Source organism: Patiria miniata, unplaced genomic scaffold, assembly GCF_015706575.1.
Source record: "Patiria miniata isolate m_02_andy unplaced genomic scaffold, ASM1570657v1 HiC_scaffold_24, whole genome shotgun sequence".
Lineage (NCBI taxonomy): Eukaryota > Metazoa > Echinodermata > Asteroidea > Valvatida > Asterinidae > Patiria > Patiria miniata.
The window spans coordinates 12,647,304-12,673,150 of record NW_024037063.1 but is presented as its reverse complement, the minus strand read 5'-3'; the positions used below and the strand labels follow the sequence as shown (position 1 = coordinate 12,673,150).

Here is a 25,847-nt window from a genome sequence, read left to right as displayed (position 1 = left end):
TTGCAGTTCAACCCTAAACGTCATTCTAAGGAATTATTGATACGTAATTTTCGCCCCTGTGACCGGGAACATTTGGTTTGAAAATGATAATTCCGGACGTTATAATTAAAACGGTTAGGAAATGGTACGGCGCCGTGTGCGGCATGACCGAGGCAGGCGGGTCGGTGCTAAATAATGCAGGGCCAACTCGCATGCCCTGCGGGCTGGCGGGTTGTGCCCGGCCCGTGAAAGACTGGACTTTTTTTTCCTTCTCCGATTTTTACAAACCCGTAGCAGACTTGAAAGAGTTAAACGCTGCACGGATATGCCATTCAGTCTGACTGTCTGTCAAGTATAGACTGACCGGCTCTTGTTAGGATAGAAATTCAATGGGAATATTCAGTTGTGGGCAAATGCGGTGACCTCTATTTAATGGACGTGAAAAGAAAAAAAAAGACGAAATAAATTGTGGGCTCTGAGGATAGTGAACTTAATTTGGTTCAATGAAAATTAGACAATCATGATATGAGGACCACGCAGAATAGTTACTTTTACTTGACGCATTATTATTATTTTTTTTTTCCTAATTTTTTTTCCATCTGTCATTTGTCTCCCGCATAGGTTACAAAAATGATTATTTTCACAGATTTTTTTGACAAAAATGTTGTAACCTGACACAACTTCAGCGGTTGTGTACAAAGTCTATGCCTAGATAGTCCAGAAAATTGTCTAAGTATTTCATAACAAAATTGGAAATGTTTCTCAGTCCCAGATTCAGTCATATCGAAATTTTGGCAATGACTGACCTTCATTGAGATGATATATGAATAAAAAAGTGGCGTCAGGTACTTGCACCATTTTTGTCTGAAGCCAGAATTACTTCAAATTGGAACAAAAGCACTAGTTCCATATGAAATTCACTAGAGCAGTAAAGTCTGATGTGTTGATAAAAATGATAGACAACCAGTGTTATGTGGGCTCCACATTAAACTACCATAAGTAGCTCAATTAATTTGTCAACATCATCATAATTTATTGTGCAGGTCTAAGTCTGAAGCAATCATTATGTGGTTGGTCCGTAACCCAAACTGCTGCCTGTTATTAGCTTGAAACGAGGATGTCTCCATTTCACAAACCTTTAACTTGTCTCGCCTCTCGCGCTTATACGCAGCTACCTCATTCCGTTTGCGCAGCGCGGGGAAATCGATGTAAATAACCTTAAGCAGGGCAAGGCAAGCAACGTTCGCTCCAAACCGGTTTGAGTGTTGATAGATATTACCTTGTTAGATCTTAAAGTGCAGTGGTAGGATCCAACTCCCACTATAGAGATACTGTAAATTTAAACACGTGTCTCAACCTTGTATTCATATTGTCACTGTTGACAAAAGAAAACTGGGGCATCTAAATTTACTCAAGAGTTGGCCTGAAGGGTTATTGCAATTTGACATTTTTACCCCTAAGCCCGCCGTACACGTTGCACTGCCGTGTGACCGAATATCGGTCAAGCTTACTCCACATTGCATTCAAGGCATGGCGGTGTCCGTGAGACAGAATTATGTACATGTACAATCGCCTTGCTAATCTTCTGTTTACATCACAGAGTACATGAAATTCAGATTGTATTTTCCGTCGTCGTTGGCGCGCAGCGAATGACGTCGCGGAATATGTTGATCGTTTCAGTGCTGTGAATCAAGAGTTCGACATGATTGAAGTAGACACATTCGCGTCTGCGGGTACGAAACTGGCGCTTTAAGAAATTCTAACCCTCCGCATAACATTTGGGCACCGGCTAGGCAATAAACAGCTTTGCACAGCCTGCGTGCATTGATATATATAGTCGCGCGGGTGCGTATTGATTTTGAAAGCAGGAGGGAGTGCGTGGCGGCCATTTACGGAGCCCTACTGTTGCAATAAAATGAGGCCTGCGGCCCCTAGGCTCTGATTTCCTCTGAACTCCCTGGGAAGGAGGAGGAGAAATCTCCACTCTCTGGTCAGTCAAAACTTTAAAGGGACCGTAGAATATACGCAGAGGGATTTTAAACCAAAATGCAAGCATTGTATACATGTAAATCCGGTTATGATGGTCTAGGAAGAAATCCAGATGCCTTCATTTCTCCATAAATTATTTCAAGTAGCACTAAAAAGCTGGCACTGGAAAGTCTAAGATTGAAAAATGAGAATATCCGCACCCTTAATATTGTTCTTGAAAGTCAGTTGCAGATGATGAACTAAATTTTTCAAATAGGCCAGCTGCCTAAATTGGGTTAAGTTACATGTATCCCCCAGCCCCCCAAAAAGCTGCAAGTTTACGATTGTCGGAGAACAATGTTGGAACATCGCACATTGATAGCAAAAATAAAATGTTAGTAATGAACATGCAAAATGGATACAAAGTAATAAGGGGGAGGGGGGTTGTTTATGGGTTCAAAATACATTTGATCAATAAGAATCCCATTTGAAATTCAAAATACATTTGATCAATAAGAATCCCATTTGAAATTCTTGGTGCACTTTCTTTAAAACTTCTTTTAAAAATATTAATTTGAAATAGCATGGAAAGTATCCATGATCGTTGTTAGATCCTTGTGAATGTTCACGTGCCCTTCGCATACCTATGTACTAGCACATTGAGATGTGTATTATCACTGCACAGACACACCATTTTTTATTCATGAGTGAAATAGCGGAATAAAGAAAGAGTCAAATCAGGTCATAATAGATTGCCCTTTGAAAGAAAATTCATATATCAGTACGGAGCACGGCATGAAGGCCCTACTGTTTTGCAGTGGATGGTGCACTGGCCACGGCCTCTTATCAAATTATAGTGTTATTGATACACAAGTGGGTCACTCTGTGCGTAAATGTGCCATGTGTATGAATTTAAATGAACAAATAGCGATGCTGTTTTGATAACGCAGGGGGAAAACCAACCATGGTATCTTTGAGATATAAATTTTAATTTCATTTTTTTTTTAAATTCCTCCTAGCATTCTGTGCTTTGAAATATAAATTTTAAGTGTCCTATTTATTATTAGATTGGAAAATACATTGCAGTTGAGTATAACCTGTATCTTATTAAAAATTCAATTTTGTCTGGCACTTGCAATAAAAGATTCAGTACTTTTGAATCGCAGACCAACACAACAAATTCCACCAGTGTAGCTGATCCTTGCCTACCTTCAACTTTTCCAGAAATTTAATGGATGTTGCTTGGAAAGTCCTCAACATTTATGTCGAGTGTTCAATAGAAAAAAAACCCAAACACTGAGGACAATTTTTTAAGTGGAAACTCATGGCCTTCAACTATTATTTGGAGTATCATGTCAATTGCACAGCATCTATTAGGCATGCAATACACATTTAACAGATTGTATAACAATTGTATTTTTCTTGCAGTTGTACAGGAAATAATGTATTAATTTATCCTTCTGGCAACTAATGCACTGTCCAAAGCATGCAATTTTTTTTTACATACAAAAGTGTATACATTTTTATACATTATACAGGAAGCAATGTATTGATTTCCTTGATAATACTTCAGCTACTGTTTCTGTATTTCGGACAAAAATATCCAGAGGAGAATACATTTGAAAGAGAGAAGCTCATTTTCTTTTTTTTTAAATCATTGATTTTTTTTTCTAAAAATCTTGGAACTTGAGTTTCTAGTAATTTTTGGGATTGTTTACATGCATTTTTTGTCTGAGGCTGAAGAATACATTAAAAGTGCATTCCGCAGTGGGTGTATTTTTGGTGGGAACAGTAATGGCTGTGCTATGTGCACTATTCACAGCGATCTGATGTTTACCCAATCTGGTTACATACCGCATGCAATGTGCAATGATCACTGTGTTTAGCCCCTGAGGGCCCTAGTGCAGCTGCACATTCAGGCCAGTGTAAACTTGAGAGTTCGGAACTTAAACAGAAAATTCTCCAATTCCGATTAATTCTGGAAACTCGCTGATCGGCCTCAACATGCAATTTGCATATATTGCACTGTCACTCCAAAACATTGGAGTGCTATTTAAACAGTCACAGACAGTCAAACTGCACTTCCACTTCCCCTGCTATACTTTAAAAAAAAGGCTAGTCACCAGCAGTCATATTATGTCAAGCAAGCACTGTGTCTAGTCAAATTGGGTCAACAGACAAAGCAGGCAAGTTAAGGTCATAGCTGTTTTATCACTCACTGGGAGTCGAGCATAGCTGTATCAAGTTACTTAAACAGGCCAAGCCAGTCAATCCTGCTTTGTGTAAGCTGGGAGTTCTTAACTGTTGAAAACAGTCACTTGTTTGATTTTGTCTGAAAGGACTACTTGGCACAGAAATATGTTTGCATAGGTGGGTCAATCAGGAATAAATTAAATACTCAAAATCATGACAAAACTGAAAAAGTTTATTTTTGTATAAATTTATGCCAGGACATTGGTTTATCAACTTTATTTGATAATGAAATAGCTTAAGTACTGAACAATCTTGTTCTGAATAATGAATTTCCACCTTTGTTTGGTAAATAACTTTCCTGAACTGAAGTAGTAATTTTAAAAGAACATCATCTAAACAGGGTCGGACACCTTTAAAATCCGAGAAATAATCCATTCAGCTAGGCAGCAGTTCACTGGTCCTATTGGCTATATACAACCGACTACGACCGAGACACACTGATTCAAAGGAGATACCCCAAACCCTAATGCATTAATCTCATGCATTATTCCCCACGATTACCCTTTTGTGCGAGGGGTGCGCGCGTTCCTGCGAGAGGGTGCGTAGCAATCGACGGATATTAAACCCCCTTCTCTGTGTTAGTGACTCAGACGTTAGGGCGCTAATGACGATTTATTTAATACATCTCTTTTTCTCGCTCTCTCGCTCTCTTGCGAATAAATGTGTTGCAAACACACAGTAGGTCCGCCTCAACAATGGAGTCTCGGCATTTACACATTTAATTAATATCGCTGATGACTAGAAACCAGCACTGATTACTGCATTTTTAACATGGTACACATTAACGCCTGACCTCTTCTTCACATGAGGGAAATTGTGGTAATCATGTACAGTCAGTTTTGCACCAAGTCAATGAACTGCTGATAATGAAAATTGAAACGTGCGACTTGTTTTCCCAATTGGTGTGGATTGTATTACGGTCGCTATGCTATCTAGTTTCTTTTCAAATTTTTTTTTGGTCAGACGTTCGTAAGCTATTTACAAGAAATATAGAATGAATGCCTCCAACAGAATAAGCGTGACTGCATCACATAACATGCAAACAAGTACGAGTTCACAATAAGCTCTGGCTGTCGTGCATGAAAGTCTGCACGTTGACCGGAGATTGTGCTTAAAATTGGTAGTTACATTTTATGGGAAACATGGGGGGGGGGGGGGGGCTTGTTTTTGGTCAATTTTCCGGGGACCGACCGACCACAAAGTGACATGTAGAAGCTCTTGCCAGAGCTTAAAAATGATCTGAAATTTTGTGTAACATTGCAAAGTGCATTCCCTGCTTGTGTTTTTCGAGGTAACTTTCCTGTTGTGAAATTAGAGCACTTTGTGTTATTGCTTTGTCTGCAGTTTTATCAGTGTATTATTTGGACCAGTGGACGCTCAAATAACAATCAGCTCAGAAAAGTTGACATAACATGGTAGTGCACTATTTTTGTCTTCAAGGCGAACACTTGTTTGACCAGTTTACGTCATCCGTGTATATGGGCAAATGTTATACTGTATTTGAAACGGATGACGGATAAACACGCAACAAGCGAGGCTGGAAATATCTGTCTGCGACCCGCTTGCAGCGAGCAAGGCCTGAAATATCAGGGGTGTGCTACCCGCAGATGACGGCCTGAACCCGTCTGGCATCGAGATTCGTGAAAAACAATCCCGACCTGGGTTCAGTAAATGTCAAAATAATCCCAGCGCGAAGTGGTTAAATAAAACTCACATAAAAAAACTAAAAAAACAAACAAACAAACAAAAGAAAGAAACTAAACAAAGTCAAGAATATCAGATAATGGAATTGTTACGTTGCCTGTATCATTTCACTTGCCAAATCACAGAAGGTAGAAGATTACGGCCAAACGACCATTTCTGGTTAAGCAGCTAATTGTGAATGCATGACGCGGCCATCATTAAATCAGTTCCCAGGAATATAAGCATCGGTGACTAACCCTGAACCCACTGATCCAATTAAGCAAAAGAATGCGAGCAGTTACGTAATTTTCCCGGAGCCGGACTCTTTTCCTGCAATTGCCTGGTGAATACAAAATGAGCCTCATCTTAAATCGCCCATATTACAGCTTAAACTGCCACATTTTGATTTACAAACAGGAAAAAAAAAGCAACAACAGAGGTCAGTTTTAGTCTTGACTATGCTCCTTGCGAACATCTCCCACATCTGTTTATCATTTGCGCAGTAACTACCTCCAGTTCGGGCTCTGCAGCGCAAACATTTTTGTAATTGGGAAAAATAATGGTAAACAAATCCCTGTGGTAATTAGCTAGGCTTTTAAGATGCACATTTCCATTTTAATGGAGAGCAGTGGCCTTAAATTTACTGGCTTAAGATTCTGTCCGGCTTTCTGATCGAGAGCAAGGACAGGTGATCATTAATCTGTGACAAACCAGAAGATTGTATATTTTTATTGTATACAGAACCTCAGGTTGCTTTCCCCCAAAACCTCATTCCTTGTAGCTTTCTTTATTATAATCAGGTCAGTTCGGTGTCAGATGCAGTGCTATAAATACTAGAATGGAGGGCCTTTCCTTCTTTTTTTTTGACGATGAGACGGGCAGAAACATTTGATGCCGCCTCGGCCCTTCAGGGACTGGATCTGTGAAAACACCTGATGTACAGCGGCCAGGCAGTATATCATTATAAACGTGGCTGTTAGGGGCTATAGGGCCACGTTGCCCTTTTTGCAATGTGCATATTACGGAGACAGCTCTTGAACGGTGCATTTAGATGTGTCAGAATACAATTCCGTCATTCTGTCTAATTGCCATTGCAACTGCAATGGTTTCTTTCTAGATATGTCCGTTATTTTTCTAGGTTTCCTCTTTTCACTTCAACTAGTCGAGTCAGTTTCCTAAAAAAAAAAACACTTGCGCTGTAATCTGTAATGTAAATTTATCAATGAATGATATCGAATTCATTTAATCTTCAAAAGTGTAAACGTTAGAAATGTAGCCATTTGTAGTAGAAAATGCACAATTGTATGAAAACTGGCACTAAAATAATGCGAGTCTGTTTGATCTAAGAGTGTTTGGGAATAAAATGAAGTCCCTACGTGTACGTGTTTGTATAAAATCACAATGGTGATCTAGAGAGAGGAGACCTCTAACGCAAAATGTACTATAGTTGTGGACTTGTACATATAGGGAGCTGCGTGATCTCCATAATGTACATTACATATATACAGGCACATATCCCTGTATCACATGTGAAAAAAACCTTTGCGTTAAATATCTGACTGTTTTCGCTGCACGGCCATTTAAGTGCTAATGCATTCCTCTGCTTCGCCCGTTTTTTTTTTTTTATTCCTCCTAGCGTTCTGTGCAGTCGGCAGACAGTATATAAAAATCAATAACGGTTTACGTATGTATCTCCTACACCGTTGACACACTGTTCTTCAGTGCGCGTCTAATTCGCCATTCTAGTCGGTAGTCGAGTGCGGACTTGGAATTCTCAGAGTAAAATTGTCATGTCTAACAGTACACATAGCTCTAGGTATCTTCAAGTATTTATAATTTTTTTATGGATACATATTTTGGGTTTAAGAAACAAAGAAACCATTTCAATTTTAAAGACAGTTGAAGCTATGTGCATGGAGTCATGATTGTTTTGATGTATAAAATAGCAGTTTATATTCATGGCATATATTGGGTTTCATTTGCGGTTCGAAGAGACCAAATCAATGCGCTAACTTCGTGACAAAACGACGCTGGTGCTGTTGATTCTGGTTGCGCTGTATCGCAACCAGGGGGTGTATTATTACCCACGCATTCCTACCGCCCCTCCGTGCCCACATCGTTGCATTTCATATTTTGCCAGTTGTGGGGTATGGATTGACAACCTCTGCGGAGAAATCATCCGAAGCCTAAACGCACGGTTCAACGGCCGCCATATCGATATGACAAATAACGCGTGCCAAGACATTTTTTTGTGGCCAGAATCTACGACAAGGTGCCGAGGAAAAGCAGCTCCCGTGAGGCTGCACGAAGCGCCTTGATTAGATTATTGAGGCTCGTCAGCAGATTCATCATAACTAACTTGTTGAGGTCTGGAGAAGGGTGGGTGGGGAGAAATAAGAAATAAGAAATTATTGCGGGAAGCCCGGGAAGCCATCAAGACCAATTTGATTATGTACACATTTTATATGATTTATGGCACTACGGTAATCACAGTCCCGTACAGTGTGTGTGTGCGATGGTCAAGTGGATGAACGGCTTGTTAAGGTTGTTAATATTTCGCTGATGCAATTTGTTCCGTTTTCTGGTTTGTTTTGTGAAATTTGAGCTGCTATGAAATTCTGTTTGTATTGATAAGAAAATGGTATTTTTGTTACTTATAAGATCAGTTGATGCATTGAATTCAATTTGTTCATTTTGGAGACTGTTTGGCCAGACCAAATGAATGGTCATGTAATAGTCATAAAAAAAATTATCAGTCTTATAAAATCGAAATGCAACAAATAATTTCAGAACGAACGTAAATTTCTTCCGTGATTTGCTAAAGTAATGAAAACTGTTCAGTTTGAATTTGTTTTAAAATTTGTAACAAGAGAAAAACGTACTAAAACTGATACAATATTGTTTCTTGTAGCAATGTCAATTAATTACTAACATTCCTTAGTTTCAAAAGATGACAAAATGAACAAGAGACAAACTGTCTTTTTTTGAAAACCACAATATGTCATAGTGCTATGGGTCCCATTGTCCAGCCACAAAGATCAGCCAGATATATGCAAATGACCCTAATCCCCCAACCACTTCACACTCATAGCCCTGTGTGAATTAACCAGGGATTAGCCAGCCACCCATCTCATTGTGTGTCAGCCTGTTAGACATTATCCACCTTAAGTCACAGCCCATGTACGCCAGTGTGATGTGACTGAACAGGAGCACAAGCCTACTGACAAAAAAAACCTTAAGCACCATGAATAATTGATTTTTGTCAAACAAGAAAAAGAGAAGCTCTTGGATGGAAGAAACTAGAATCCTATTGTGTGGGGGGATTACAACCTCAGAAGTATGTGGCTAACATGGCTGGACAATTGACTCGGCTTATTTTCTTTCTAATGAGGACTCTATTATGTAGCTTTGGAGATGTATTTTTGCCCTCCTATTTTGAATCCTTGTAGTTTTTGCACCTGTTCGAGCAAGGGTGATTACATGATGACTGGAACAGGTAGATCTCATCCTTGGATAAAAAAACTCCATGGTAGATCCTTCTGGACAATAGACCTTTATCATGCTGCCACCATTTCAGTCATGTTCCCTGTATCCAATCACAATACTGAATGTTTGTACAAAAAGGAACCAGACTATTTTTCTTTCCAGCCTCACTTTGGTTACATTGATTTGAATGGGAAAAACTCAAGATGGCCGCAACATGATAATGGTTTATTGAGGCATACATTGAGACTTGTTTACCCTTTTGCCATTTTATCAGGCACCCAGAAGGTTTAATGAAGAAAATATGACCTTTGCTAAAACAGCACCAGACTATTAATTTTCTTCTATTTGAACCCTACCATTTTGTAAGGGAATTAAGAAATGTATTTATAAGTTCTTTCCCAAATGATTAAAATTTATGTATGTTTCCAGTAAATTAGAGATATAATGTACAAGAAATCGTATGCAAAATCACATCAAATTTCTTCCCAGAAAAAGAAAATGCCTCTACTTAAATGCTTTGCCTTCAAAACACAAGAGCCAAGTGCGCTCAATAATTGGATGTGAGACGAAGAATCCCCGTATTTATTACCGACTCGGACTCCTCTTCGGAAATTACCCACTCTGCACTTGTTGGCTGAAGTTTTTGCTTGTCTTTCTCTTCTGTTGAATCTGCCGTATCGCGTTTAGACCCAGCGACTCCACGGGGTCATCCTTGTCGTGTCCGATCAGTGCAATCCCCCGTCTCGGGCTTTAGGAAGACATTGTACCGAGATGTTAGATATTGCCAACAGTCCAAGTCCGGGGAATCGGTCGAGGGAAGCAGTCCAGCGCGGAACTATCCCCCCCCCCCCCCCCGAACTCCTCTTGAACACCTGCCATTAAATTGCCTGTGAAACAAAAAGACGATTTTGTTGGTTATGCATTCGTTGAGGATGCTCTTCAGAAGCAGAATATCCTCATAATGATGTCTATGCAAGCCCGCATAATAGACTTGTGTCGGTTGTGTGAAGAGTTCCATCTAACAGGCATGCAACTTTTCCTCGGATCAGCTGATTTCCTTGTTTTCACTTCACACTCATGCCATTAAATATTGAAAAACACTGTACAAAGTCTTGTAAAGATTGGAGTTTCCTCGTTTTTTTTGTTTCTTCCAAGTTGCATGACTGATCTAAAAATAAGCAGTTAAAAAAATGTTTCATCATTGCTTCAAAATTAGAAAGCAAATTTGAACTGTTACTGTTACATGTAGATTTACTGTAGGGCCTACAGTTTTTACAGTAGGGGCCTAACAGAACTCAACCCATCAAACCCCAACGGCATGTCTTTTTTTCATTGGGCTGGCACACCTCCAGAATCAAAGTCAGAAATACGTGTGTTCAGTTTCCCATTTTATGGTGTTGGAATTTGCCAGGATTGGTATGGTTCCTAGTAAATCATGCTAGGGAGTTAGGGTTAAAAGAAAAAAATCAAGTAGTTTTAGGCCTATACCAATGTGTTTTGAAGAAATCTTCAGCTTTTATAAATGCACTGCTAGAATTTCCCATTAGTTTTTTTTTTAATTTAGATGACCAGACATGTTCAGTTATCATGACTGGACCCAACAGTGAAATTTACACACAAAAATGTTCAGAAAAGATGAATTTGCACAATCTGTTTTGAGCTGTCACCTTGTCGAATTCCAATATCAAACCCCTATTCCAAATTAGAATGCGCTTGCAATACAAAATTCCAATGAGCACATTATGTTTTTCCTTCGGGAAAAAAAAATTGTAAATTGTTGGATATTCTCTCATGTCTGACTGACTGATAACCAGTGTCCGAAGGTAATCTATTTGCTTTCTGCACGGTTGTTATGTCCAATTGTACCTTTTAATCAGTACACAGCCATGCTCATGCATTAATAATGCCTGATAAAGCCTGTGTATTAAAACCCATAGGCTATACCCTAATCAAACATTAACTCAGTATTAGCATAGATTGATTGTGTAGGCAGTACAAACCCTGCTGGCTCCGGGCTCAATATTTAGACATGTACTGCAAATAGTTTGTGAAACAATCGCTGATTTAGCGTGGACTTGTTAATCGTCGGTTTGTTTTTGTAAATGGCAATAAACAGCTATCATGTTGTGTTGTTGAAGGGTTGTAAACGTATTGTTCAAACGAATACTGAAGAGTTTCAAACTTTTTGGCTTCATTGAAAAAAAAAAGAAGGCTCTCGGGCAATTGGCATGGAATTTAGTTTTTATTTTCCACCAAAAGCCTTTATCCTAATCAACCAAAGTCCTCCAATTATCTAATTTGCTTTTGTTGATTTTGAAGAACTTAGTAATAAAAGGGCTCAGACGTTTCCGCATATCTATGTAATTTTCGAAGGTTCCAACAAGTGATAGGATAAATAAATCTGCTTCTTTAACCCTAACCCCTTGGGCTCTTTTTACTAGAAAGTATCCTGAATCCACCAAAATCCACCAATTTCGCCATGCAAAAAAATGTTGGTGGCCAGTGAGTCCATCAGAATCCACCAGTTAGGCGGGAGTAAATCTGTTGAGATCTTGAATCCGCCAAAGTCCCCCAACAGTTCAATATGGAGGTATCCTGGATCCATCAAAATCCTGCAGTTCTGCTAGGCTTACAATCCTGAATCCATCAAAATCCTCCAGTTTGTGCAATATGGAGGTATCCTGAATCCGCCGAAATCCCCCGAAACAGGGGGGTGGATTTTGATGGATTCAGGTACGTTGGGGTTAAAAACCCAAAAATAATTTGCATTATCTTGCGTTCAAGATGGTGACAGTAACAAGCAGTTTTTCTTTTAATGAGTAACATTCTCTTATTTCTCTTGTTTTCTTTGCAGTAACGCTGTACGACAGCACAAGATTTTCGGGGTTAGGATGGACGACCTACCCGGAACCCCCTGGCGACGAGACATATACTGGGGTAAGTAAAATATTCCATCCACTTTTTAGATCATTTAATGTCACACAAATATCAGAAGCCGCTTGTAAATCGTCTCTGACACTACGAACTGACAGTGGAAACTTGAGTGAAAATTTGATCTATTGGATTGAATGAATTTCACTCTTAACCCTAACCGCTTCAGCACTTTTACAAGAAAGTATCCTGAATCCACCAAAATCCACCAATTTTGTCATGCAAACAAATGTTGGCATCATGAGTCCATCAGAATCCACCATTGAGTCCATCAGAATCCACCAGTGTAGTACATTTACCCCGTACACACCAAACATATAGCCAAGGAGTTCAACTGTTGAGATCCTGAATCCATCAAAGTCCCCCAACTGCTCAATATGGCAGTATCTTGAATCCATCAAAATCCTGCAGAACTGCTAGGCTTACTGTCCTGAATCCATCAAAATCCCCCAACTTTTTCAATATGGAGGTATCCTGAATCCGCCGAAATCCTCCGAAACAGGGGTGTGGATTTTGAAGGATTCAGGTATGTTAGGGTTAATCATCTTGTCCCTGGTTACAATCCAATGGAGTGAAGTTTCACTCTTTGGAAATAAAGCACTGCATTTGCCAACTTTTGCCCTTGAGCTCTCGACTGTCCCTTTAAGTCTAACAGCCTGTCCCTGACCCCCTGGACTGCCCCTTTAAGTCCGGCAGTCCATACACCTCCAGCCATCATGTGGGGCCATACTGTCTGTGCCTCTGCTCTTCCAGTGCCCAGTTAGAGGGCAATAAATACTCCAGAATGCCGCTTCAAGCCCCTCGCCTTTCCTGTAGAGTGTCGGAGAGGGAGAGAGAAAAAAAAGGGCACTTAACACTGCCAATGGCCTGGGTCAGTGCTGTGACGTCTTGGTCAATACTTGCTCCCATCAGCTGGGTCCAGTAGACTTCGTTTTTGAATTCGGCTTGACCGGGCCATTTTGAGCAGAGTGTTTTTGAAATGGGGCTGCAGGTTAAGGGGACTTGCACTTATAATTTGGAGGCGAACCTGTGACCTTGATTTGTACTATCCATTTCTGTTGCTGCTACCCTGAAGTTGATCTCATATGATATGCAGCGTTAAGTGACTTAAAGTTGAGTTGTACCTTAAAACATCATTTTTTGAATTATTTTTTATTTTTAATCCCTAAGTAAAGAATTCTTGTAGTGCTTTTAAACTACTAACCACTACTTGATTCTGAAAATAGGAATGACAATTTGATTGAATAAATTCAACTAAATTCATAAAGAAGTAATTTTGCATGAAGGAAAACCTCCCAACAGAATTTAGTATCTTTACTGCTAGACTAAGATCGATCTATTCACATTGGACTATTCACCGAATTGTAAATCTCCAAATCTGCATACGTTTAACTGAACTGTCCCTCGGAGTTCAATGTGCATGGTCAATGTATTCAAGGTACTTGTTAGAAACAACCCCCAAACAGGAAGCACGCAAAATAGTTGTAGTATATTCAACCCCAGTCCGATTGTCACTTCCCCTGCTACATGGCCCCTTCTCATTCAGATCCACTGTCCATCGGATGTGTCTCGGGGCACGTTTTTTTTTTACCCCCGAACATTGATAATTTTTTTTTCTTGGCGGAGCAGAGAGTGGTTAGTATCCCCGGGGCACATCGGATATGCCGCATGTTAAGCAAGCCTGGGCAAAAACCTCGGACATATTGCGACGTTTGTTTGCATGCCGATTCCTAATTATCACAAGCGTTTCTGCCCCCCTACTTTTTTTATTATTTGCCTCTTAGTGTCGAGGAAGAAGCTAGTAGCGACTGGGAGCAGATAGGTCAGGTTGTGAGCGTCATGAGCGACAGGTCGCTGGCTTTTCATGATAGAGCTAGGCTTAGAAGAGGGTTAGGGAAAACAGGGGGGCTTTGCTTGATATTTGTTAACTTACGCCAGTGCTCATACCACAGCCGGATATGCATCGTTCTGTATAATATAGTGTTTATGATTTAGAAAAAAAAATTGAGATTTGCTGTCTGAGATGTTGTTTAGGATACATAGTGGTGGGATTTAATTCCGGATTTTTAAATTCGGTTTCAATTCCACTTTTTGTTTCGATTTTGGAAACCGGATGTTCGAAACCAACCTTAAAAAACTTTAAACCTTCCATTTTTGAGACACAGGCTAAAAAAACCCAACTGTAACATCCCCCAATTTGCTCCATGGTCTCTGATTGTAACTGCATTCACTTGCTAGTAGTGGTGTTGTCAGTTCATGAAATGACTTTTCAGAGAGTTCCCATCCATTTTGTCCCCAACATTACTGCTCTGGAGTGTTTTTGTAAAAGTCCCAGTGCTCACCGATCCTGCAAACTATACCCAATCATTGGGATGGCATTGCATGCAGCACCCCACTTGTCACTTTTTGTTGGCATGACTGTGAGCTCAATGAGAACTTCCGGTGAAATCGGATAACCAAATTCAGTTTGAAGAAAAAGAGGATAACCGGATTTTGAAATCTGTGATTGCTCCCACAACTAGCTGATGCACTTACATTTGGGATAAATCTGAGCCAATATTCACCTGAGCCCTTACAGTATCCAACAGCAAAAGAATTTTTGTTCATCCAAAGAAATATTGCTCGTTAATGATCCGGGGTGGGCCTGTGCGTATTTTCTGACAAGGGATTGTTCAACATGTTGAGTGCATTACATTTACAGGCATGTCCAATGACAGGCCATTAAAACACAATGTAACAATTCCTTTGAGAAAAAAAGAGGACAAAAAACAAAGGAAGGAAGAGTCACAGTTACATGACCATCACAAATGCTATAACTTGCGCAAATCTATACCTGTAGGAGCAAGCACTGGGAATAAATACTGGCCAGCTTTCAAGAACTCAAATGTACATTCAGGTAAAAAAACGAATTCACCTGTTTCAATGTGCTGTGTTTGCTCACTTGTTGTACTGGATCACAAAAGGGCAAACCCAGCGCTGCAAAGTGCTCACCATTGTTTAGGCACTCCAGCGACTATTTCCCACACTTGAGTCCAGTTAATAGACCACGGCTTTCATTCAGGTGCACACACATACCTGTAGCATTCCTAAATCTGAGATCATAAAACGCGCTGGTTCATTTGCTATGTCTAGACCATACCAGCCATAAAACACAATGCACCTGTACATGTGAATTAAGTAATTAACGCTGGCCAGCCAGTAAAGAAAAGGTTTGTTTTGAAATTCCAAAGGTCCACTGCCCATTTCGGAAAGCACTCAGGGTGTTTGCAGACCTGGTGATATGTTGTCTTACCGGTTTATGACGCTTTTGTTTAAGACTGAGATTGATATCTTATTTTTGTAAAATGGTTTGAAAGATTACGGTTAATGTGTAGTGTACTTAGCATTTAGCAGTTGCTTGGATGTTTAGTGGGGCCCATGTTACATAAAATGCTACATACATGTATAAACTGGGGCACTGGGAACTACTTCATAAATAATTCTAGCCGTCTACAGTTTAAGTCACTATCCCACTAGTTGAATGACACTCATTCAATTTTGTGCTCCATCACGAGATTTTTATCGAGCGTAGACAACGTCACATTTCCAATGGCAACACTTTTTTCTTTCCCTCTCCGATCCCCCGCCTAATCCACCCCCACGGTCCTCGCCCCAGCTCGGGCGAATTCCCCAAAGGCCGACGACACAACCCACAATGCCTCGGGACTGTTTATCCTGCCATATTTTGACAGATTCCTGAATGGGCCGAACCCCAAGCACGATTAAATCCTTTGAAATTGCAGTCATGAACTCTAGTTTTGTTTTCTCCAACAATCCCGATCATGCTTGAGTGACCATACTGGTCATAGCACCCTTACGGGCCGGCCCGTCAGACCCACTATCCACCAAACCAAAGATAGTAAGCCTCCACATTTTATACCCAAATACCACACACAATATTGTTCTTCAGGTGTTGAGTATTTTTTGGGGTTTATCCACAATTAACTTTGCAAAAAGCCTTTGGGGTGGAACGGAGTGTGCATTTGCACCACAATGGGGTGTCTGAGCCCATGCTCAGAAGCGTGAGGTTTTCGTGGTCCGATGCTAGGCTCTGTGCCTCTGAACCGAGGAAGCCATGGCGTGATTCAAACTGGGAGGGATTCAGTCACTTGCTGGGCAATCATTTGCAGCCAGGTGCCGGATGTCACTTCTACTTATCACTCTCTGAAATGAAACGTTCAAGCACATTGTAAGACCGCGGAGTTGTTATCATCAAAGAAAAAACTGAACCAGAATGCTGATACTTGTGTTTGGTTTCTCCTTGGGGAAAGCTTTCAATGTTCCTGAATATCAATCAGGTTAAGGTTTTCACAAATCCTGAAGGATGATGTAATTCTGCCTACTAGAACTAAGGAGAAAATCATGGATAGATTTATTGTTATGGAAGACATAAATTTGTTCACGGGAAAATAATTTTATTAACCCTATTAGTCTGATTCCATAAATTTTCGTATGATTTTTCACACAACCGAGGGAGTTGGGATGTCGTTAAATTACAAACTTCGGAGATAAATTCTGGTACACAGACACATCTTTCACTTGATTAAAAAAAAAAAATGACCTCTCTTTTTACTTGTCCAAGAAAATCTTTGAGTTATGGCTCCATAGAGTCTTCAAAATACAATTTATGGGAAATTCTCTCTAGCAATGTTCTAACACAGCATTCCCTCTTAAGCAGCCCCAACTTCAGGAGCAATGGCCGACCTTTGCCCCAGACCTAAACCAACGCTTCCTGCCGAACAAATAGGGCCAAAATTGCTGCTGGCTAAAAAAAAAAAAACCTCCCTCCTCCCTCATACTCCAAGAAAAACAGTTGCACAATTTTGCCACATTGATTGAACCGCTAGTCCCTTTTTGAAATGCAGGTGTGTTTCTTCTAAACACATATCATAGCCTGTCAACTCGGGCTCCAAATTTGTCATCCGGACTAGCCTCAATTTGTTATTGGCTGTTCAGTAGTCCGCCCGGTCATCAGACTCTGTTGGTTACCAGTTACACTTTCAGTGTGATGCTCACTGATTACCCTCCCTGCAGGGTACCGATGAGTAGCCCCTGATGTTTTAAAACGATTTTTCCTGGTAAACCCCGACCAGAATAATTTTGTTCCCTAAGCTGCCCATCTGTTCAGGAACCGCAAGAGTAAATCAGATTTTGAGTTTTTCTTAACTTTTTTTTTGCAGGGTGGTGATTGAAATATGCTTTGGTAACAGTTGGCGCAAAACAGTACATGAGTGAAATGCAATATGATAGCGCATCCCAGCATGTTTGCGCTGACGGCAATATTGAAGTGGAATATTAAAGTGTTTCACATGCACAGAATCTGAACAAATAAGAAGGAAAATATAAATGTTTGGCTTTTTTTAAAATCCTGCATAACTCAGTTTCAACCCCCTTCAGAGATGAGAATTTGCTTGCATTACTGACTCCTAAAGCCCTAACCCTGCTGAATCCAACAGGATCCAACTATGTCATACACCCGATGGAGCCTGTTGGATTGAGCAGTAAACCCCTTGTGTACATTCCTGATGCAAAATGTTGGATTCAGCCGGCAACTAAACCGCATTATAATGCCGTGTTGGACTCCGTTGGATTCAGCAGACAACTAAAGATTGGGGTTAGCTTAATGTCACTGATAATTGTCAACAAGTAAAGCAGTCAACAACCTTGCCTGTTTCCGTTTCGCAGAAGTTATGCTTATCAATGTCTTATTCGATAAACTATAAACAAATTTCAAAACCGTTCTGTCCAATTAAAATTGTGTCCATTGTGAAGTTCCACCAATTAAATAGAAACGTAGCCTTGCCCTGACCAACCGATTTCTTTGTAAAGTCAGTTCTGTTTATCCTGAATCTTCCAATATGTATACATTTTTTTTCCCCACCGCAAAACCTTGACTCGAACCCTCACCCCAAAAATTCTTCAGAACTGAAATCTTCCCCGAGGATGCCTTAATCCTCAACCCCCAGTTTACCAACACCTCACCGAATCTAACAGTCCTCAGTTTCTCTCTCGGAACCTTACCCGAGGGGACATAACAGTGCAAAAAGTCTTCAAATTAAAAAAAAAAAAAAGTTGGGATGATTTGTTGCCCATTTTGACATTTGTAATCAAACCCCTATCTGAAGTGTGTCCCCTTGACCCCAAGCAGTAATGTGACATTCGTTTAACTTTATCATTCCGAAGTAAAAAAAAATAATGGAAACAGTAACTGGTATTTTGTTCCTGTAGTGCTGAAAAGAAATTGTCAGGTTTGCACCCGATAAGGGAGTTCAGAAGTTCACCAAGTCAGGCGGAACTTATTCAGATGGTGTGTGCGTGGTTAAATCGGAGAGAAAAAGTAATTATTCTCAAGTATGCTGGCTGTAAGACGGTGCTTTTTGCTTTTGCCTCAGGACCGATATCAGAAAAATTCCAATTCTCGGAGCTCAGAAACTGTTCCAACCTGTGGACATCGGGCCCAGTCTTAGCCTGGGCTTTTATGCTCCGAAATGGGTCTGGCATTTTCCAGTCAAACAAAGGCTATTCCGATACAGAGTCCCGGCAATTTTGTGTTGCTTTTGTGTCTGCCAAGGCTGGCCGGGATGCCTTAATAGCTTAAAGTGTCCGTTGGACAAAAGAGGTTGATATTTTATGATCTTTGTCTAAATGGTTACTAGGATTTTTTTGGTGTCAATCGGTTGTCTCAAGGATTGTCCTGCTGGGAGGGTGTAACGAACCCCGATCCTCACAATAATTGGGGACAGACAGAAGGGAGACTGGCTGACGATTTATGAAGGATAATGCGAGCGGAATACAAAGGAAAATTGGAACGTCGTTAGATTAATCCGCAATATCCTTGGAAGGTTTTGCGATCCGTACTTGATATGACGTGTTCAAATAATAAACACTACACAATCTCTCAGAAAGTTGAGATGTGTTTTGTGCGGCTAGACTTTCCTCAAGGATTGTCAATAGCTGTTGTATTTAAAATTGGGTAGTCTTCGTTAATGCATGTACTGTTGTAGGGAAATGCCCGCATTTAACTGTATTGAAATTTATAAAGGAGGATATTTTAATCAGATTTTGCAATGAATGAAATGGTTTCATTTACCCTTCGATGGTAACAACAAGTAGTCTTTCTGTCGACAAATACAGATATAATAAAGAGTTTTGCAAACTGGCTACAATACATTTCAATATGACCCTTCATCCTGTTATGATATTTGGTCATTTTTGATATTCTACTAAGCCAGTGTTGTGTTATGACAAATAAAAAAAAATGGAACTGAAAAAAATAAGTAAAAATCTGACCAATGGCTGGATGATTTTGTTGATGTGTTCAAGTGTAAACTTGTTTACGCGGTTGCCAAGTTGTGGTTGCTAAGTTGTGAACTCAACAAGCAGAAATTTGTTTAACATCCACCTCACCCAACACTAGTTGTCAGGCAAATACTTGATTGCGCAATGAGGCGGTACAAATTATGAACACTGGACATTATGATAACAACGCAGCATATTAATCAGTTGCTCCCGGCAATGGACTGGGAGTGTATATATCTTAGACGACACGACAGAAACATCCTAATGAACACTTCACCGCTTTGATTAGCACATATTACGCCCCAGACACAACCATGAGGCAAAAAGCCACAGCCGACTGGAGGCCCGTATCACATGACAACGTCTGCACCTGTCGATCGGTTGGGGGCCACTGATTGGTCAATTTGAACGTCATTGGTTGCCCTGGAGTGGGGCAAATCTGCCAAGGTGGCGGCCCAGCGGGCGTTCTGTTTTTTGTTCGTCCTGCTCTCGACCGCAAGTTGGAGGACGTGCTCCGATGCGTTGCGAGTCGCACTGGTTTCGGGCACATGGTGTGCTACCTCCTAGTGCATGATGGGGAACACGCATGCCTGTTTTGAGTCAGTATGGCTCACGAGGCTGCGTTTCACCGCTGGTTTCCCTGGCATGACAGAGAAGATTTCTTATCCCCCAGATGGGAAGCCGGCCCATGTAATATTCCTAAGCAAGTGTTGGTACCCATTTTATGCCTGCGTGGCTGGAGACTGGAGTGAGGCAGATAGGGGTAAAGTGGCTTGCCTGAGGACATAACATAATTGGGAAGGTGTAAGCTTACAAGACAAACAGATTTGGTGCTGAAACAATTTCCAACCAGTGGTTTCAGCCCACAAACAATATCCGTATGTGTTTCAGATTAAATCTTGTCGCAGTGTCTTTGTCACTGTTCCACTGACAAATAAAGGAACCAACGAACTACATGTATCTGCTGAAAGCCTTACTTTGCCCATCACAAGGAAGATATAAAAAAGTGAGGAAAATTAAATGATTTTCCCGGAGGCAGGGGCATTTTTACCTCAGTACCCCAAAGAGGAAAAATAAAAAACAGCTGCTGCTATTTGATCTATCCATGTTTTACTCGGTCTCCATCTCCCTTCTTGTTTTTTTTTTTTACTGTTGGATCTAGAGGGGTGATGCTAATTGTTGGGTCACTTTCCCCTTAGGTCAAACCGGCCATGTTTGGCTTGTGACGTTTCCTTGAAGGGACGCTCCACATTTGGCAGTGGTGGTCAGTGATCCAATTTACAGTTTTTCCCAAACAAAAACCCTTCAGGGGATGACCTTAGCCTGACAACCTCTGTCAGATGTAGCGTTGTGGTTCTTTTGTGCTCCTTTTGTGCTCCTTCATTCAGTAATTTTTTTTTACGTGGGAGTAGAATGATTGTTTAACCCTGGATTATGCCTGTCTTCAGATTGTCTAAATATTTCCGATTTGGACTGCATTGTAGCATTTCCGATGTCGTTGGAGGACAGCTAATTGTTGATACATTGGTGTAAACAACAAACAACTCTAACGAGGCGAAGAAGAAGAAATCTAATTGTCCGTGAAATTCCTTGTTTGTTTCGGATTGGTGGGGCACTTAAAGAGGAGGCAAACTTTAAAAAATTCATTTTGAATTGAAAAATTAACAAAATGTTTAAAAAAAAAAAAATTTTGAACAATAATTTTTCTGTGAACTTGAATTTCCTCAGCAGATTAAAAGATTTAATTCTTGTTCGCACTTGATGCTTTTGTTGTTAAGTTTCAAATTCTGCCAGCAGTAGAGATCCGTGAAAAAAATCAGAAAACGTACTCGTGAAGTTTCACAACAACAGGCATGCAACTTGTCCTCGGATCCACTGATTTCCTCGTTTTTTAACTTCTCATGAATGCCATTACAAATTGAAAAACACTGTACAAAGTCTTGTGTGGCTTCTAAATTCCCAGTTACATGCCTGCAACAAACACATTTTATCCATGAGCATGACCAACTAGTAGCCAACTTGTAGTTGAATCGAGATTTTTTTTGCCTGTGCACTAAATAGCAGAGTGCCTAAGATCCCTGGTCAGCCTTGCGTCAAACATCATCAAGAAACCTGCAGTCTTAGCTCCCTGCTGTACGTTAGGATAACTGCCAGTATTGATGTCGACGGACCTCAGTAGGCAGATCCAAAGTAGTCTACAAAAACTAGTCCAGCTATCCTCCACTGGCACGCCATTGGACAAAGGTTATTGGAACAATGTTCTTGATCCAGATTGCGAAGTTTTCAGCTAATGACGCACTATTGGATTATACATTGGCAGTCTAGGTATTTCCTTCTGACCTTCTTGTTATCACAGCGATCGTCTAGGGTGTTGGCCACCCCGTGGGGCTAGGCAAGGCTATAGCTTAGCGTGACTGTTAACCAGTAGGGGAGCTCTAAGACCAACTCTGGCAGCTACAGTCGTCATCGCTGGTCAGATTTTAACTTCTTTGTCTGAGCACTGCTACACCGAGGCCAAAACAACACTATTAAATTGCCTTCATTTCCAAACCATCAAATTGTACTAGTTTTATTATTTTTTAGGGGGGGGGGGACAAACTGTGAACTTTGTCCACAAAGTTTGTGAAGGTTCTGGCAACAAATTTTGAAATGGGATTGTTGAGTACCTTCTATTTTATAAACCAGTACCTGTGTGTTAAATACAAACAAAATTACAGACATGAAACCCTTTTTACCAAAAGCTAAGAGGTTTTTGAATTCGTGAAATTATGGCTGTGTATAACTAAACAACATCTGACATGCACAACATGCTCAAGCTTTCATGGGTTCAAAACTTGCCGCCCAAAATTCCAAAATTGTAACTGTTGCGACTCACACACTATAGTAAAACAAACAAAAACAGCCTTTGATAACAACTTCTATCAAGACAACCTTTTGTGCTTGGTGTTGTGAGTAAATGTTTGAAAAATCTCTTCATACAATTTGCCGAACACGAAAACACTGCAACGTGTTGAAAGCATCCGTTGAATTTCTCACTTAGGACATTTCTCAAACACTCTCACAACTGGTTCTTCTGGAACCAACACTTCACAACAAGAAAGACTGATATTCAAACGGTGTCATCCACACACCTAGCTCTCGTATACATTTATGAACTTTTTCAAGTTTGTTGAAATGTTTTCGCGCGTATGCACTTTCCCAGTACTCAAATGATAGCGCCCCATTCAACAATGTTTACGCTTAACGTCACCTTCGGCTTCAGGACCAACTCTTAAAAAAAAACCATGTCTTTGTCAGTCAGAAATGTTTTCGTTTTTTAAGCCCAAACCTTGTCCTCTTCATGATTGTTATTGTTTCGGTTTACGGTCTTCAGCACAATGTTTTCCCTTGCACATCCATGAAGAAGATTATTCCCGTTTATTTATCTTATCATTATCCGATCACCTTGCCCCTCCGTGGTTGTTATTACTTCCTATTGTGGGCTTTATTACGGACACTACAACTTCCTTTTTCCTTTCCGATTGTTTCTTCACACTCCACTAAGTTTTAGGAGCTTCCACAACCTCGGCTCAAACTTGAGAAGCTGTCACACTTTGAGGGACAAAGAAACATTGGAAGTTGTGAATATTTTGGAGAGTTGACGTGAATGCATGTTGATACTTGCACTGTCACTGCTAGAGGGCATAATGTAGTCGGTGAAGATGAAAGGAAAACATGTGTAAAACCTAGGGCGTGAACGACCGAATTCTGTAAGAATGTCCTGTGAATTTGGGCAAAATCACTGATGAGAATCTCCGACTGTTTTTATTCTCACGAGTGTTCAGAAATGTCCGGTGTATACCACACTTCGCAACATTTCTTGAGAGCCCTGTTAGCTCCTACAGTATGTGTACGGTATAGTGGAGACTTTTTTTATTGTCTGGGAATCCCTGTTTCACGTACATCTACATTGGTGGCAGCAAACATGTTTTCTTGTTCCTCCCTGAGCGGCACAGCATGAACCAAAGTGTTTCCGATAATGTACACTGATATCGAACGTGTTGAATGCATTATATAGATCCATTGATGAAAAAAGTCTTGAGGAGCGCAACAAATTGTGAACAACATCTCTAAAATCTTGTTTGAAGGAATTGAACTCAGAGGCGCATTTTCCAACTTTTGGACTCTGAGTTGTCTTAATATTGAAGCCGGGCAGGCAGTGTAAATGTCATGCTTGGATAAAATTGGTTTTAGCTCAAATCCAATTGGCTTAGCAGCATTGCGCTTAACAGCATTTTGCTTAACAGCAACAGGTTTACAAGCCATGATATCATATTGTGCATATTGCAAATGACTTTGCTCTCTGCTGACTTATGCTCAGCGTAAAATTTCTGTATAGTTGCTCTAATACATTGGGCCAGAAATTAAAGCAATCGTTTAGTAGAACTAAAAGTCATTAGTACAAGTACATGCAGGCAAGCGTGAACATTATGTGCTAGCCCCCTGGCTGTCTAAAAAAACCAGGAAAAAATTGTGACATTGGTTTCTGTGATTGAAGCCCATTCAATGTGACGCTGAGTTTTTCAGTGTGAGTCACTGCAACGTCCAGCGCAGATGGCCTCCCGAACACCCGGCATTATTTGTAATTCAGACAGATGTATAGCTGGGCAGCCTGCATAATGCAGGCAAGTGTGTATTTTAGAGGGAATAATTTGTCTGCCAGAGATACAAGTCATGTTCCTGACTTTGAATAAGCGCAATATTCGTCCCAGACACTCATCAGTCATAAAGTAGACTCCAATAGCTGCGTGTGCTCTGTGTGAAGTTTTACGTTTAACGCTTAATTGTCTCTCTTAGTTTTGCTCCGCTTTGTTCACAGCGTTCAATTTTTTTCGTTAACTTCCCTCAGATTTGGTGGAAATCACTTGTTCCCATAACTGTCAAAAAATAGTAGTTTCACATTTTCCAGATTTGTGTCAGATTTGATTTATTTCTTCACTCGTGATTATTTCTGGCAAGAATAGTTTGTCCTGGAAGAAATAACATTGATACAAATTTAACGATCATTCTGCTGAGTGCAAGAATATCCCAAATTTCCGAGGCGGCCATATTAGTGCCGTGTAAAAGTAATAAATAAATCCACACTACATAGCTTAAATTTTATGTTGTTATTTTTCATTTGACATCAAACCATTTCAAACCATAAAAATGCAATTTTCACACCACCTCAAGGCACTAATTTTTGTCGCACAATTATTACCTGGTACTCCATCCAATTTTCCAATGTAATTTCATTAACTCGGCACCGGTTACCAGGGACAATCTGTAACCATCTGCGGTTGGGTGAATGGCAGTGTTTATGCCGGCTAGGATTTATTGGCGACATTAATAGTTGGCGCACCAATCACAGGAAACTGTAGGAATCGCGGGAATGCCATTCATTTGGGGTGTCTTGTCCGAACCAGATTCTTTTTGTAATCAAGAAACGAGGAGTAGGAATAAAATTGACTCAAAATGATACTGTTTGGTACAGTATATCTTGGTATTATTAGGTTGATTGAAAATTTATGCGGGGTATTGCTTCAGTGTCTTAGAGAGTTGGAGGATTTTGAAGGATTGAGGCAGTGATAACCCCACTACTGAACAAATTCAGGAAACAACAGATGCTGTGGGAGGATTGAGGCAGTATCCATTTTATACATGGTGGCAGTTGGAGGATTTTGAAGGACTGAGGATGGATCCTAGGGGAATAAGGTTGTCTCTTGATAGTTTAAGTACTGACATATTCCGCTGTTGTGGTGGAATTTGGAGAGATCCAAGGTTTTCAACAAAAATGCATATTTATTTAGGTCAGAATAAAACATAAGAGACACATTTTTGCATCTACAGTTGAAAGTAAAATTTAAAACCATTGATTTTTTTTTTTGGGGGGGAGGGATTAAGATGTGGATAGAGTGTTACATTTCTCAAGAATGCGAACGACCATAAATTTTAAGAAGTCTCTTTGTTTGGGCATCTTGTCCTACCCCCACCTCTCGTTTCAGACCCCTAGTGAGCACTCCATTTTCCTAAATGGTCCACAAATAATGCTTTTAGACATCAAGGCCTAACAGGGATCAGGTAGACATTAAGACAAGATAGGCAGGGGTGGGGAGAAGGGGGGGGGGGGGCTGGCAAGTGTCCAGCCCTGCACTTGCTAAATCCTCACATGGTGTGGAGTGGGTAATTTA

General features: G+C 40.4%; 1 protein-coding gene across 1 annotated transcript in view; it reads left to right on the top strand.

Annotated features, from left to right (window-relative positions):
• LOC119732269 (ephrin type-B receptor 2-like) overlaps window positions 1–25,847 on the top strand; it is a 36,593-nt gene that overhangs the window by 909 nt on the left and 9,837 nt on the right. Inside the window, exon 2 of the mRNA XM_038205729.1 lies at window positions 12,224–12,306. Coding sequence (XP_038061657.1) covers window positions 12,224–12,306 — 83 coding nt within the window. The remainder of the gene's footprint in view (window positions 1–12,223; window positions 12,307–25,847) is intronic.